This window comes from Halichoerus grypus, chromosome 2 (assembly GCF_964656455.1).
Source record: "Halichoerus grypus chromosome 2, mHalGry1.hap1.1, whole genome shotgun sequence".
In the NCBI taxonomy this organism is placed as follows: domain Eukaryota; kingdom Metazoa; phylum Chordata; class Mammalia; order Carnivora; family Phocidae; genus Halichoerus; species Halichoerus grypus.
The window spans coordinates 204,024,236-204,035,758 of record NC_135713.1 but is presented as its reverse complement, the minus strand read 5'-3'; the positions used below and the strand labels follow the sequence as shown (position 1 = coordinate 204,035,758).

At 54.5% G+C, this 11,523-nt stretch overlaps 1 protein-coding gene across 2 annotated transcripts; it reads left to right on the top strand.

Moving 5' to 3' along the window:
• The first annotated feature begins 2,904 nt into the window (after window positions 1-2,904).
• On the top strand, window positions 2,905-10,926 carry WBP2 (WW domain binding protein 2). Of its 2 annotated transcripts, XM_036088668.2 has the most exons (8): window positions 2,905-3,057; window positions 5,324-5,432; window positions 6,993-7,128; window positions 8,010-8,102; window positions 8,731-8,865; window positions 9,068-9,190; window positions 9,658-9,734; window positions 9,836-10,926. In XM_036088668.2, exons 1-8 carry the CDS (start codon window positions 2,999-3,001, stop codon window positions 9,887-9,889), a joined length of 786 nt encoding a protein of 261 aa, XP_035944561.1. In that variant the 5' UTR covers window positions 2,905-2,998; the 3' UTR covers window positions 9,890-10,926. The 2 variants fall into 2 exon arrangements, with proteins under 2 accessions (XP_035944561.1, XP_035944562.1); XM_036088669.2 differs by lacking the exon at window positions 8,731-8,865.
• The last annotated feature ends 597 nt before the right edge of the window (window positions 10,927-11,523 follow it).

Genomic DNA, 11,523 nt, shown 5'->3' with positions numbered 1-11,523 from the left:
TAACCGACGTGGCCCCCCCACGTGCCCCAGGTCTTTCCTTTTTCGGTTGCACTTATAAATACAGATCTGTGTGTACCCAGTCTTGATATAAAATGTATTTCTTACTGTGGGTCAAGGTTAATAAAAAGCCACCATCTGGTAAACTGCTTCCTAATCTTTTCAATGTTGTGGCACACATCCAAAGTGATTCTTTGTTCAGTACAAATGGTATTTGTTCTGCTCACTGGGGCAAATATATGATGCTTCCTGGGGCTTCAGAGGTGACTGGGCACTGGCTGTCCTGGGTGAAAGCAGCAGTATGTCAGGCCCATTCGGGCTCCTGCTTAGCACACCACTTAAGAAGCTTCCCTCTGGAGAATAGGAACTATGACAGTTCAGCGAAAAGTGATCATTTCTGGAAACACAAAGAGCCTATGTGGACTCCAAGGCAGGAGAGGTCTGAGGTCTGAGCCCTGGGCCCAGATGGGGCACTTTGCCGCTGACTTGGTTCAGTAATGAACTGCCCTTGAGCCCCTCAGCGTGGGTCCTGGAAACCACTGGCCCCCTTCACAGCTGGGAGTGACTCTAACAATGTGTTCACATGGTCATATATTTTAATTTTGTTATTATTTTTTTTTAAGATTTTCTTTTATTTTTTTTTTTTAAGATTTTATTTTTAAGTAATCTCCACACCCAACGTGGGGCTCAAACTCACAACCCCGAGACCAAGAGTTGCGTGCTCTACTGACTAAGCCAGCCAGGTTTCCCACAGTCATATGTTTTTATTAAACTTGCAAAAATTGGACATTGAAGCTGGAACCAACTGAGCCTGCTAGCTCTTCTCCATTCTGACTTCCTTTTCAACACATTTCCTCTCCTGTCAGGAGGCCTAAGTGTGGCCACAGCTGTGTATACTGTGTATTCATGATTGTGTATTTTAGTTCTGAACAAAGCCTCCAAAAGCTGCAATAGCCTCTGCCACCAATGATGGAGTTGTGCAAAGGGGTGGGGGTGGGACTGGACTGTTTCCCCACCTTCCCTTTTATGGTCCTCAAAGCAATCATTCTTACATAACCTTTACTGGGTGGATTTTCGCTTTCTTTTTGAAATGTGTTAATAATATCTAGAATGTGCACAGTAAACAATTAAACAGTACAAGGAAGTATACACTAGATGGGGCCACCAGCGCACCCCAACTCCCAGACCCATGCCTCAATGGGATAATGCCAAAAACAATGTCTGGTGGCTCTTTCCAGAAATGTTATATCTAGATCTAGATCCTAATTTTAATACAAGCGAAAGTTTTTTGTTTTTTGTTTTTTTGCAGAAGCATATTCATACACCTGTTTGTACTTAACAGACTGGTACTCTTTCTGTATCAGCACATGGAATTTGCCTTCATTTTTTTTTTTTAAACAGTGGCATAGACTTCATGTGCCAAAATTAATTTAACTACTGGGGCAGATCTTACCACGTGCATTCATTGCACTTGTCCTGCAAGGTCCCACCTGCTTGTGCTTAAGACTTCATAGAAGGCTGTTACATGTCTCAATCTTTCTGGGTTTTTTTTTAAAGATTTTATTTATTTGAGAGAGAGAATGAGAGAGAGAGAGAGAGAGAGCATGAGAGGGGGAGGGTCAGAGGGAGAAGCAGACTCCCTGCCGAGCAGGGAGCCGGATGTGGGACTCGATCCCGGGACTCCAGGATCGTGACCTGAGCCGAAGGCAGTCGCTTAACCAACTGAGCCACCCAGGCGCCCCATCTTTCTGGGTTTTGATTCTTCACCTAGGAAATCTCTCTCAAGAGATAAGTCAAGCAGGTGAGTCCCCATGTTGGCCATCCCGTGTCAGGGAATCAGCTGTCTGCTTAAACTCAAACTCTGATCCCTTAAGATTAATGATGCACCAGCCCCACCACGTGGGGAGTGACACCCCTCCTTACCCCCTCAAAGATCCACCTCGGAGATGGTGTTAGTTTACACAATAACTACAGCTGCCCAGGGGCGCCGCCCAGTGCTGGGTCCCAAGCTGCAATGAGTCAGCTCTATTTTGTGAGCCACATAATGGGGCCGCAGGTCTCGCCTTGTGCCTAGTTCCATTCAATTACTGCGAGTCTTGTTTAAATCTTCCAGCTGCAGGGCGGGCCGGACTGAAAGCCAGAACGTTCTAGAGGGAGCAGCGCCACCGCGAGGCCAGCTGCGGTGGAGACGGCCGGAAGGTGGGGGCGCTCCCGACCGGACAATGGGTTTGGTGGAGGCGTCGGGTCGGGGCACCGGGTTCCCCTCCCCACACGGACATTCTCACCCCCAACCTCGGAGGGTCTGGGTCTGACTTCATGACACGGACATAAGTTTTTCCTGACTCCTCTCTGCCAGCCCGCCAGCCCATCAGCCCACCACGTCCTGGAACCGGGCCTTGCACTCATCTACAAGGCTACAGTGACTACCGAATCCGGGGCAAAGTCACAGACTCAGGGTTCCGCAAATGCTCTTTGAGCGAACAAAGATGCCCCAGCAAGTGACTGTTCACCATTCCCCACACCCGGTTTAGATTACTACCCTCATTCTGTGAGTATGCACTTTTGTGCTCAAGGCCTCTACGATTAATTCCCCCGTGGCGTGTCCAACTGTTTATTCCTGTCCCTTTGAGGACGGGATGGGCAGTAGGGCATGCGCAGGCCGATTAGTTAGGCAATTAGGGGAGTCAATCCAGGCCTACGGTCTGGAAGACTACAAGTTCCAGAACGCATCCTTCCACTAGCGTAGGGAAAAGCCGATTGAGGGAGAATTGCCTTCGGGGAATTGTAGTCTTCAGCTTGTTTGTGATGCAGACGGAACTCGGGGGGTGGGGGGGAGCGAGTAAACTATTACCACGTGACGCTCGAGATCAGGTGGTTGGGCCAGGCTCCGCGCAAGAGCTGTGATTGGCTGACTCTAATACGAACGACGCCACTAGGGGCGGGCCCTAGAGGGGCGCAAGCGCACTGCGTTGGGAGTCTCGGGACCCTTTTCCGAGAGACTATGGCGCTCAACAAGAATCACTCGGAGGGCGGCGGAGTGATCGTCAACAACACCGAGAGGTGAAAACACTGCGGAAGGATCCTGGAGGAGGGAAGGGAGGGGGTGGGCGGTGGGCAGGTGGGCGGTTGGGGATGAACCCGTGAACAGGATAAACTGTCGGGGTGCGGTTTGGGGGAGGGTAGCGGCTGGAGGCGGGGCCGGAGGCAGAGGGTGGGTCGCGGAGGAGCGGCTGGGATGTCGCGATTAGCCGTGGGATGGGGGGTGAGGCGGCTGGAGGGGGATGGGGCTTGGGGACACAGGTGGGGCCCCGCGGTCGCTCTTGAGCCCCTTTCCCGGAGTCGATGACTTCAAGAGGTGGGAAGAGCGTTAGATAAAAAATAGCCACTTTTTGAGCGGTTACTACGTTACTACGTGCCAGGCCGTGCTCCTCTTCTACTTTAATATGTAAGTGCGGCGCGGCGGATCATACTGTTCAACACATTTTACAAGTAGGGAAACTGAGGCACGAAGAGGCTTAAGTAACTTGCCTGAGATCACAGAGCTGTAAATAACAGATGGGATTCCAGGAAAGGCGTCTTTACTCTAAAGTCAATAGGCTTAACTACAGTACATAGGCTTCCAGTATATTCCAGAACTGCTGAGTTTCCAGATGAGAAACTGAGGCCCAGAGGCGCAGTTAAATAGGTATTTGTCAGATGAACACATTTCCTGGCACGGTGTCCGTCCTTGTGTCTTTCTTCCCCGCCCCCCTGGCCCCTCCAATCAATTCTGTCCTCTCTTCTGTCTGTGGACTTCTCGGGGGCTTCTCTCTTGCTCCTTGGGCACAGGGAATTAAACCGTCTAGCCTTGGTTGAGCTACGCTGACCCTGAAATGCCTCTTGAAGGCAGAAGGCTTATGAGGAGTCTGAGTCCTCAGAAGAGACTTGGTGGGATCAGAGCCTTATAGCCTGCCAGGGCCAGCACTCAGGAATGCTTGATGAGTCAGGAGAAAGCCTGGGATGCCCCTGGCTTCAGAATGCTGACGTTCCCTCCATCTTACCTGCTCAGGGTCTGCTGGACCAGCCTATTCCTGGTATGACCTCTTTTCTCTGAGCTCTACTTCTTAAATATATATATATATATATTTTTAAGATTTATTTTAGAGAGAGAGAGAGGGCCCGTGGAGCTCAGGGGGTAGGAGCAGAGGGAGAGGAAGAGAGAGAATCCACAAGCAGACTCCCATGCGGGGCTCAATCCCAGGACCCTGAGATCATGACCTGAGCAGAAACCACGGGTTGGCCACCTAACCGACTGAGCCACCCAGATGCCCCTCTGAGCTGTACTTCTCTTTTCTGGTACCAGTCCTCTTCCCCACCTTCCCTAGTGAAGAAAGTTGTGATATTTGGGAGGAGGAGGAAGACAAATGGAACCATGTGGACTTGGACCTTGTTATCTTATAATCAGAGAAACCTCACATTGTTCCCGGTTTGTCTCTCTGTGTACGAGCCAGTCCCGGGCCTGGAAAAACACTTTTGATGCCATTTGGTAACATCTCCTGGGACTCTTTTTCTTTCTTTCTCAGTGGGACTTTGTGGGACAAGAATGTATCTGTCCTGGTGAGCCTCCTACCTGGCTTCGGGCTCTGTGCTGCTAAATAATGGTGTGCCTTGTTTTAGAAAATGCTTCAGCCTCATTTCTGAAAAAAATTGTGTGTACGGCAACTGGAGTTTAAATTAGTGTTTAAAATTTCATGTGTAAAATAGTGAGCCTTATTCTTCAAGTGATGAATCCCTTTGAGAGTGATGAAAGCCACAAATTCTTCCAGCAAATGCATGGACACCATCATCTCAAGGGCTTCATGGACTCACACCCCTGCAGACCCAGTTCAGGAAGCCCAGGTTTAAAGGAACCGTGACATCAGCCCTTTGGTAATGCGTAGAGTCATGCCTTAGAGGGTTTATATTATCAGTACTAATAAACCAATGAAAACAGACACCTATTATAGGGTCTCAGAAGAAAATGAGAGCGTTAACCCAGGTAATCTAACGTGATTTGAGGGATGACGGTGTTACAGCTTTATTGCCCTTGGCTCTTCTGCTGTGGTCACCTGGGGGGTCTATATGTGGGGCTTGGGGAAATTCTATAGACCCCCACCTTGCTCATCTCTTCTGAGGCTGTATTAATGGTTTCCTAGCAGTGGTGTCCAAACAGGTTTGAGACCCGACGTGCTGATCACCTGCTTACCGGGGGGTGGGGGGACGGGGGACGGGGGTTGTCAGTCCCTGGGGAAAGCAGGTCATGGCTCTGAACTGGCTCATCAGGGCCTGTCCTCGTTTCTCGTCACAGCATCCTGATGACTTATGACCATGTGGAACTTACATTCAATGACATGAAGAACGTGCCCGAGGCCTTCAAAGGGACCAAGAAAGGCACCGTCTACCTTACCCCGTACCGGGTGAGTCGCTCTGTGTGATGGTTTGAAAGCTTGTTCCTGGTGGCGGACGGTGAGTGTTAGGTCAGCCTCAGCCTCATGAGCCCAGTGGCCTCTGAACCTGGTGAACGTTAGCTCCTCGCTCACGTGTTTCTGTCATGTGCTCCTGGGTTCTAGAACCACCAGACTCTCCGGGCAGCTGAACCAACCCCTAGGCATTGAATCCATGCAAATTCCGGAACGGTTGGTGTGAAGTCTATGCTGTTGGGTGCCGCTGCCCGGATGACTTGGGCCTGGAGTGGGGAGGCTGTTAACGATTTTGATTTCTGTAAGCGCAGCGCACGAGGCCTTCGTGCACGTCCAGAATGACAAATGTGGTAAACAGGATACCGTAACATGGCCAGAGCCTCCAGGCTGGGCAGACAGCCCGGGACAGCCCTGCAGAGCCAGGAGTGCCAGACTGCAGCGTGGGCCTTGCCTGAGACCGACCCAGGCCGACGGGAGCCTTCCAGAGAAAGACAAATGGCCATTCTTGGAAAAGGTTCACTGCCCATAGCTACCAAGAGTTAGAGTTAAAGATGGTTGGAAGAAAGGGGCATATCTTCCAGTTTTCATCACCGAGACTTAGCAGAGACAAGGGAGCCTCAAAACCCCTTTTCTGGTGGCATCTTCAGTCCCAGATTGAAGGGTTTAAAAGAGGGTTTTCCGGGGCGCCTGGGTGGCTCAGTTGGTTAAGCGACTGCCTTCGGCTCAGGTCATAATCCCAGAGTCCTGGGATCGAGTCCCACGTCGGGCTCCCAGCTCAGTGCGGAGCCTGCTTCTCCCTCTGACCCTCTCCCCTCTCATGCTGTTTCTCTCTCTCTCAAATAAATAAAATCTTTAAAAAAATAAAATAAAAGAGGGTTTTCCAGTTGTGGGGTGGGACACTCTTGCTGTGTGGGCAGCCTCCTTCTCCCGGGATCCAGCACCTCCTCCCCTCCTTCGCTCTCCTTTCTGTGAAGCTCGGGCTACACCTCCCCCTTCTGGAAGCCGAAATTCCCTCCCCCTGCCTCCTTGCCCTAGCTTTACAGCCCCCTTCACTTGCCCACCACATCCACCACTTAAATGGCAGAGCAGCCTCTCCCTCTCACGTGCCCCGTGAGCAGCACGTTTTCCTGGTGAATACCCACGTTCAGCCTCTCCAGCCAGGCTGCACGGAGAGCCTTTCACTTTCTTTCTTTCTTTTTTTTTTTTTGTAAATATTTATTTATTTGACACAGAGAGACACAGCGAGAGAGGGAACACAAGCAGAGGGAGTGGGGGAGGGAGAAGCAGGCTTCCTGCCGAGCAGGGAGCCCGATGTGGGGCTCGATCCCAGGACCCTGGGACTATGACCTGAGCTGAAGGCAGACGCCCAACGACTGAGCCACCCAGGCGCCCCGAGTCTTTCACTTTCAAAGCTCTTTCCAGGAGCGTCTGGTGCAGAGCTTGCCCTGGGGCCGCGGGGCCCTGGCCCTGGGAGCAGACTCCTCACACACAGGAAGTGATAGCAGAGCGGGCCAGGCTGATACGGGCACTGATGGCTCTCATCCTGTCTCCCTGCAGGTCATCTTTCTGTCCAAAGGCAAGGATGCCATGCAGTCCTTCATGATGCCGTTTTATCTGATGAAGGACTGTGAGATCAAGCAGCCTGTGTTCGGTGCAAATTACATCAAAGGAATGGTGAAGGCTGAAGCAGGAGGTGGGTGATGGGGGCTCAGGGACACAGACGGGGCTTCCAAAGAGGTTTTCTGGCCACGCCTCTGCTGTCTTAGAGACATTCCTCTTCGGCTGTCTTAAACACCCCCTGGCCTTGTCCTCTTCCTGGCTCTGGATTAGCTTCCAGGGCCGCCCACCTGGGCTGCCAGCTATTGAGCAGAGGGGGGGCTTTTAACGACGAGAGCCAGGAGAGGCAGCCGGTGAAGATAGCAGCTCTGATCAGCTTTTCGGAGTGAAATCGGCCAAATGACTGAAAAATAAGTGAAAATTCTTATCGTGACCTGGGGGGTGTGTTCACATTTTAGGTATGGGAAGACCTGCATCAGGGCTTGGGGATGGCCTTTTCCCTACAGCCAGGAAGAGCCAGCTGCCCCCCCCCCGCAGAGGCCCTGCTGGGTGGCGGGCTTTTTTGCAGACACCAGAGACCTCTGTGTTGAACTTGGCCTCCCCCTCACACCCAGCCAGGTTGAGTCTTGCTCTCTAGGGGCTCACAGTTCCCCTTAGGCAGAAGCCAGGCTAGAGGGGCCAGAGGTCCATCCTTAGGCCCCTCAGGAGGAGGGATCTGCTCCGGGAACCTGCTTCATTGAGGAGTGGGAGGCTCTAGTGCTGATGAACTTCCACGGCTGGGGATGGGGTAACTTAGAAAGCTTGTTCCAAGAAAGAAAGTCCTCTGTTCCAAAGAGAGCCCTGTGGACTCGCTGTGTGGGCCGCGCCCCGAAAGCAGCCGGGCGGGAAGGCGGGCGCTGCAGAGCCAGCCCTCTCCCCACGGGCGCTGGACAGAGACCTGGAGAGAACAGAGCGCCATCTCTTCAGGTGTCACCTGGCTGCTCTTCCTGAGCTGTTGACGCCCTGTTCCCTCCGCAGGCGGCTGGGAGGGCTCGGCGGCATACAAGCTGACCTTTACGGCGGGGGGCGCCATCGAGTTCGGACAGCGGATGCTGCAGGTGGCATCTCAAGGTATCGAGGCTCTGAGCTCGGGGTGAAGACATACTCAGATGTGTGGGTTTTAATTTGTTCGTTTGAGTTTGTTTACTTTTTGTTTTGTTTTTTAAGCACTCAGGAGATAAGTCTCTGGGCCCCGGGCCGACCGGGACTGGGCATTGGGAAGGAAGCTTGTCATTAGCATCACTCTGGCCTGTACCTCAAAGGCTGGGTTTACCCGGCCTGGAGCCTGTATGGGACGTTTGGACAAAGCTCTTTGAACTCCAGGACGTTTAACTATGGCCTCATAAAAATGAACAAGAAACCCCGCCATTAGGCTACCAAGCAACAGACAGTTTAAATCACCCAGGGTTGTGTTCAGACATCCTCACACTGTCCGCAGCCTCACCCCAGCTCCATCTGGGACCCTGTCCCCGAGCCTCCCTCTTTCTCCCTGTCCATCCATCCGCCCCTGTCTGGACCTCCCCTGCCCTGGCCTCTCTCCCCATCCAGATCCCTCACTTCCTCCCTGACCGAGGCTGGCTCAAGCGTGGGTGGGGAGCGGAATGGGGCGGGGTAAGGCATGTCTGCTGTGCACATTCCTGGGACCCTGCAGCTCCCCTCGGTAGGCGACACTCATTTCTCTCTCCCCTTGTACTTATAGCCTCCCGAGGCGAAGCCCCCAATGGAGCCTATGGGTATTCTCACATGCCCAGCGGGGCCTATGTCTTTCCCCCGCCCGTCGCCAATGGAATGTACCCCTGCCCTCCTGGCTACCCCTATCCACCGCCCCCACCTGGTGAGTGTGTCCTTTGCTGCCCACCCCTCACCCCACCCACCCGCTAACCACCCCCACCCAGGCCAGGGGGTTGTTGAGGGGAGACTTGTTCTTTGAGCTGCTTCAGGACTAACAGAGGAGCTGGAGAGGCCCCGGGAGGTGCCCACTGAGGGAGCCAGGGCTAGGCTGCTCACTGGGTCCCTTTCACTCTCTTGCTGAGCAGAGTTCTATCCAGGACCTCCCATGATGGACGGGGCCATGGGGTATGTGCAGCCTCCACCACCACCCTACCCGGGGCCCATGGAGCCTCCAGTCAGCGGCCCTGATGTCCCCTCCACTCCTGCAGGTGAGACCCTGGGCTGCGAACAGTCCTGGGCGGGGACCAGCCCTCTCCTCTCTGGGGCTGCATGGAGAGCCTCAGGACAGCTAGAGGTTGGCCAGGAGCCCCAGGTGGTGAACGACCCTTGGCCTTGGACTAGTCCAGGGGGCCGGCAGTGTGGTGGCTGCTGGGGAAGACCTGTGGATTCCAGCGCCCCACCCTCTTCCCCCAGCTAGCCGTGTGCCCGGGGGCAGGGAAGGTCTCCCTCTGTCGTCTCGTCAAGCACAACCAGAAGGTGGCAGCACCCCCTGTGGCTGGACTGTGGGGAGGATCAGGTGGGGAGAGAGGGCTGAGGGCACTGGAAGGGACCGGGTAGCACCAGCTTCCCAGAGCTGTGCCTGGCGGGAATCTCTGGTCTCAGCGCAGCTCCGGGGGCCACTGGAAGAGGGGAGGGCTCGTCGCTGGGGCTTACCCCGAGTGTGTTTCTCTCGCAGCTGAAGCCAAGGCTGCAGAAGCGGCGGCCAGCGCCTATTACAACCCGGGCAACCCACACAACGTCTACATGCCCACGGTGAGCGGGGACGGGGAGCGGGCGGGCAGTGTGCAGGGCTCTGGGGGCGGGAGACCTTGTCGTGGACCTTCTGATGAGATCTTTCTTCCTTCCTTCCTTAGAACCAGCCTCCGCCACCTCCTTACTACCCCCCAGAAGATAAGAAGACCCAGTAGACCCCTCCCGCCCCTGCCTCCCATCCCTCGTCACTCTTCCCTTCCCTTCCCCTTGGGGCTGAGGCTGGGGCTAGGGGGGTGATGGAAGGGCCTTGTTCTTCCTCCAGGTCTGATTATAAAACACGTCGCAGGGACTGGTGTTGAGGGAAGGGGGGGCCCCTTGACTCGGGAGCTGTGCCTCCCTGCTTCTCAAGCTAGCTCGGAGCCCACGGCGCCGCTCGGATGCGCTTCCCTCTCACCGTGTCTGGGGCTCTGCTCAGGAGCGCGGGCATCCCTCTCGCTCCTGTCTTGCTCTAGTAGCTTCTGCCCGTGGAAGGATTCTGGCCACCTGCTCTACCACAGTCCAGCTCCCTCGTTTTGGAATCCACTTTATATTCAGCCTTGTGACCTCCCTCAGACCAGCCTCGCGTCTTCCTGAGGGCCCCCGCCGGGCCCCCCTCACATTCCCTCCACTCTGGTCTGTGCCTCCCCATGGAAGGCCACCTTCTCACCGGACTGTCAGCCCGCATTCCAATCCCAGCCAGCCTCCAGCCCAGTCACGCTCACCTTCGCCTCCCTGTCCTGTCCTTGGTCACCTGTTGCCACCACTTTGACTTTTGGAGCTTTAACTTGAGCTTCCAAGGGGTGGGCGGCATCGGGCTGGGCCACTGCTTCCCTCCAGGTATTTTTGGCTTTTGTTTCCCTCTGCCTTCTTTCCCTCTAGAAGGGGCTTCTCAGACTGGAGAATGCATGTTCATTCCATCATGCCATTTGGGGGCTTTGGGGTGGGCTGGAACAGAGGCCCCTGACCTGAGCCTGTGTGCTGACCATGACCTCTCACCAGCCCCTCACCCTGCCCTCTACCCTTTAAGCTTCATGCCTAATTGGTGATATGCCCCCTGGATGCACTAAAATTTGCTCTCATTTGCTTCTGGACCGGCCGTGAAGTGAGGAGATGGTTATTTAAAGAGAATTCCCTATTTATTTGACAAGAAACAACAACAACAAAAAATCCCAGTTAATATATTAATGTGAAATAAACCCTGTTTGCACCTTGATTTGTTTGCTGAAAATGTGAAGTAGTAAAAATGAAGTGACTGGACCCTTTCTGGCTCTGTGTGTGGTGACCAGTGTGAGCTCTTGGGAAAAGAGAACAGTCTGGCTGCTACGGCTCTGGGGGGTTCTGGGGAGACCGTTCCCTCCCGGTGTGAGAGTCCCTTGTTCCCACAGCACTTTGGGGCCCAGGACACTAAGGCCTCCCACATCTCTGCTCCGTGGTGGTTACTCAGCAACTTGGCCCACCCACGGGGTCCCCTGGGGCCTGGGGCGGCCGAGCAGCTGCTCTGGGCCGGAGGCCTTGGAGGCCCGTGCCGGCCTGCTGTGCTCACCACCTCAGGGAGATGCAGCCCTGGCCCGTCTCTGGCCACGAGGTGTCTGCGGGAGGAACATGTGCAGCAGTCTCTCCAGTGCGTGACTTCTTGTGAACCTCCGTGTCTGGGGGCGGGACAGCTAGAGTTCTTCCCAGGGCCTAACGCCCCTGCCCCGCGCCCCTGGGCCCTGGCCTGGAGGAGGGCTGTGGGCGTGGCACCAGTGGGTCTGGGAGCTCTGAGAAAGGCCAGCACTAGAGCACTGGGGTGTCCTCTTTCCTGTCCCTT

Excerpts from the sequence above, each read along its gene's own strand:
- WBP2 (XM_036088668.2), top strand. The coding sequence starts at position 2,999 with ATGGCGCTCAACAAGAATCACTCGGAGGGCGGCGGAGTGATCGTCAAC. Across the intron at positions 7,129-8,009 it reads GGTGAAGGCTGAAGCAGGAG|GCGGCTGGGAGGGCTCGGCG; the intron begins GTGGGTGATGGG and ends TTCCCTCCGCAG. Across the intron at positions 8,866-9,067 it reads CTATCCACCGCCCCCACCTG|AGTTCTATCCAGGACCTCCC; the intron begins GTGAGTGTGTCC and ends CTTGCTGAGCAG.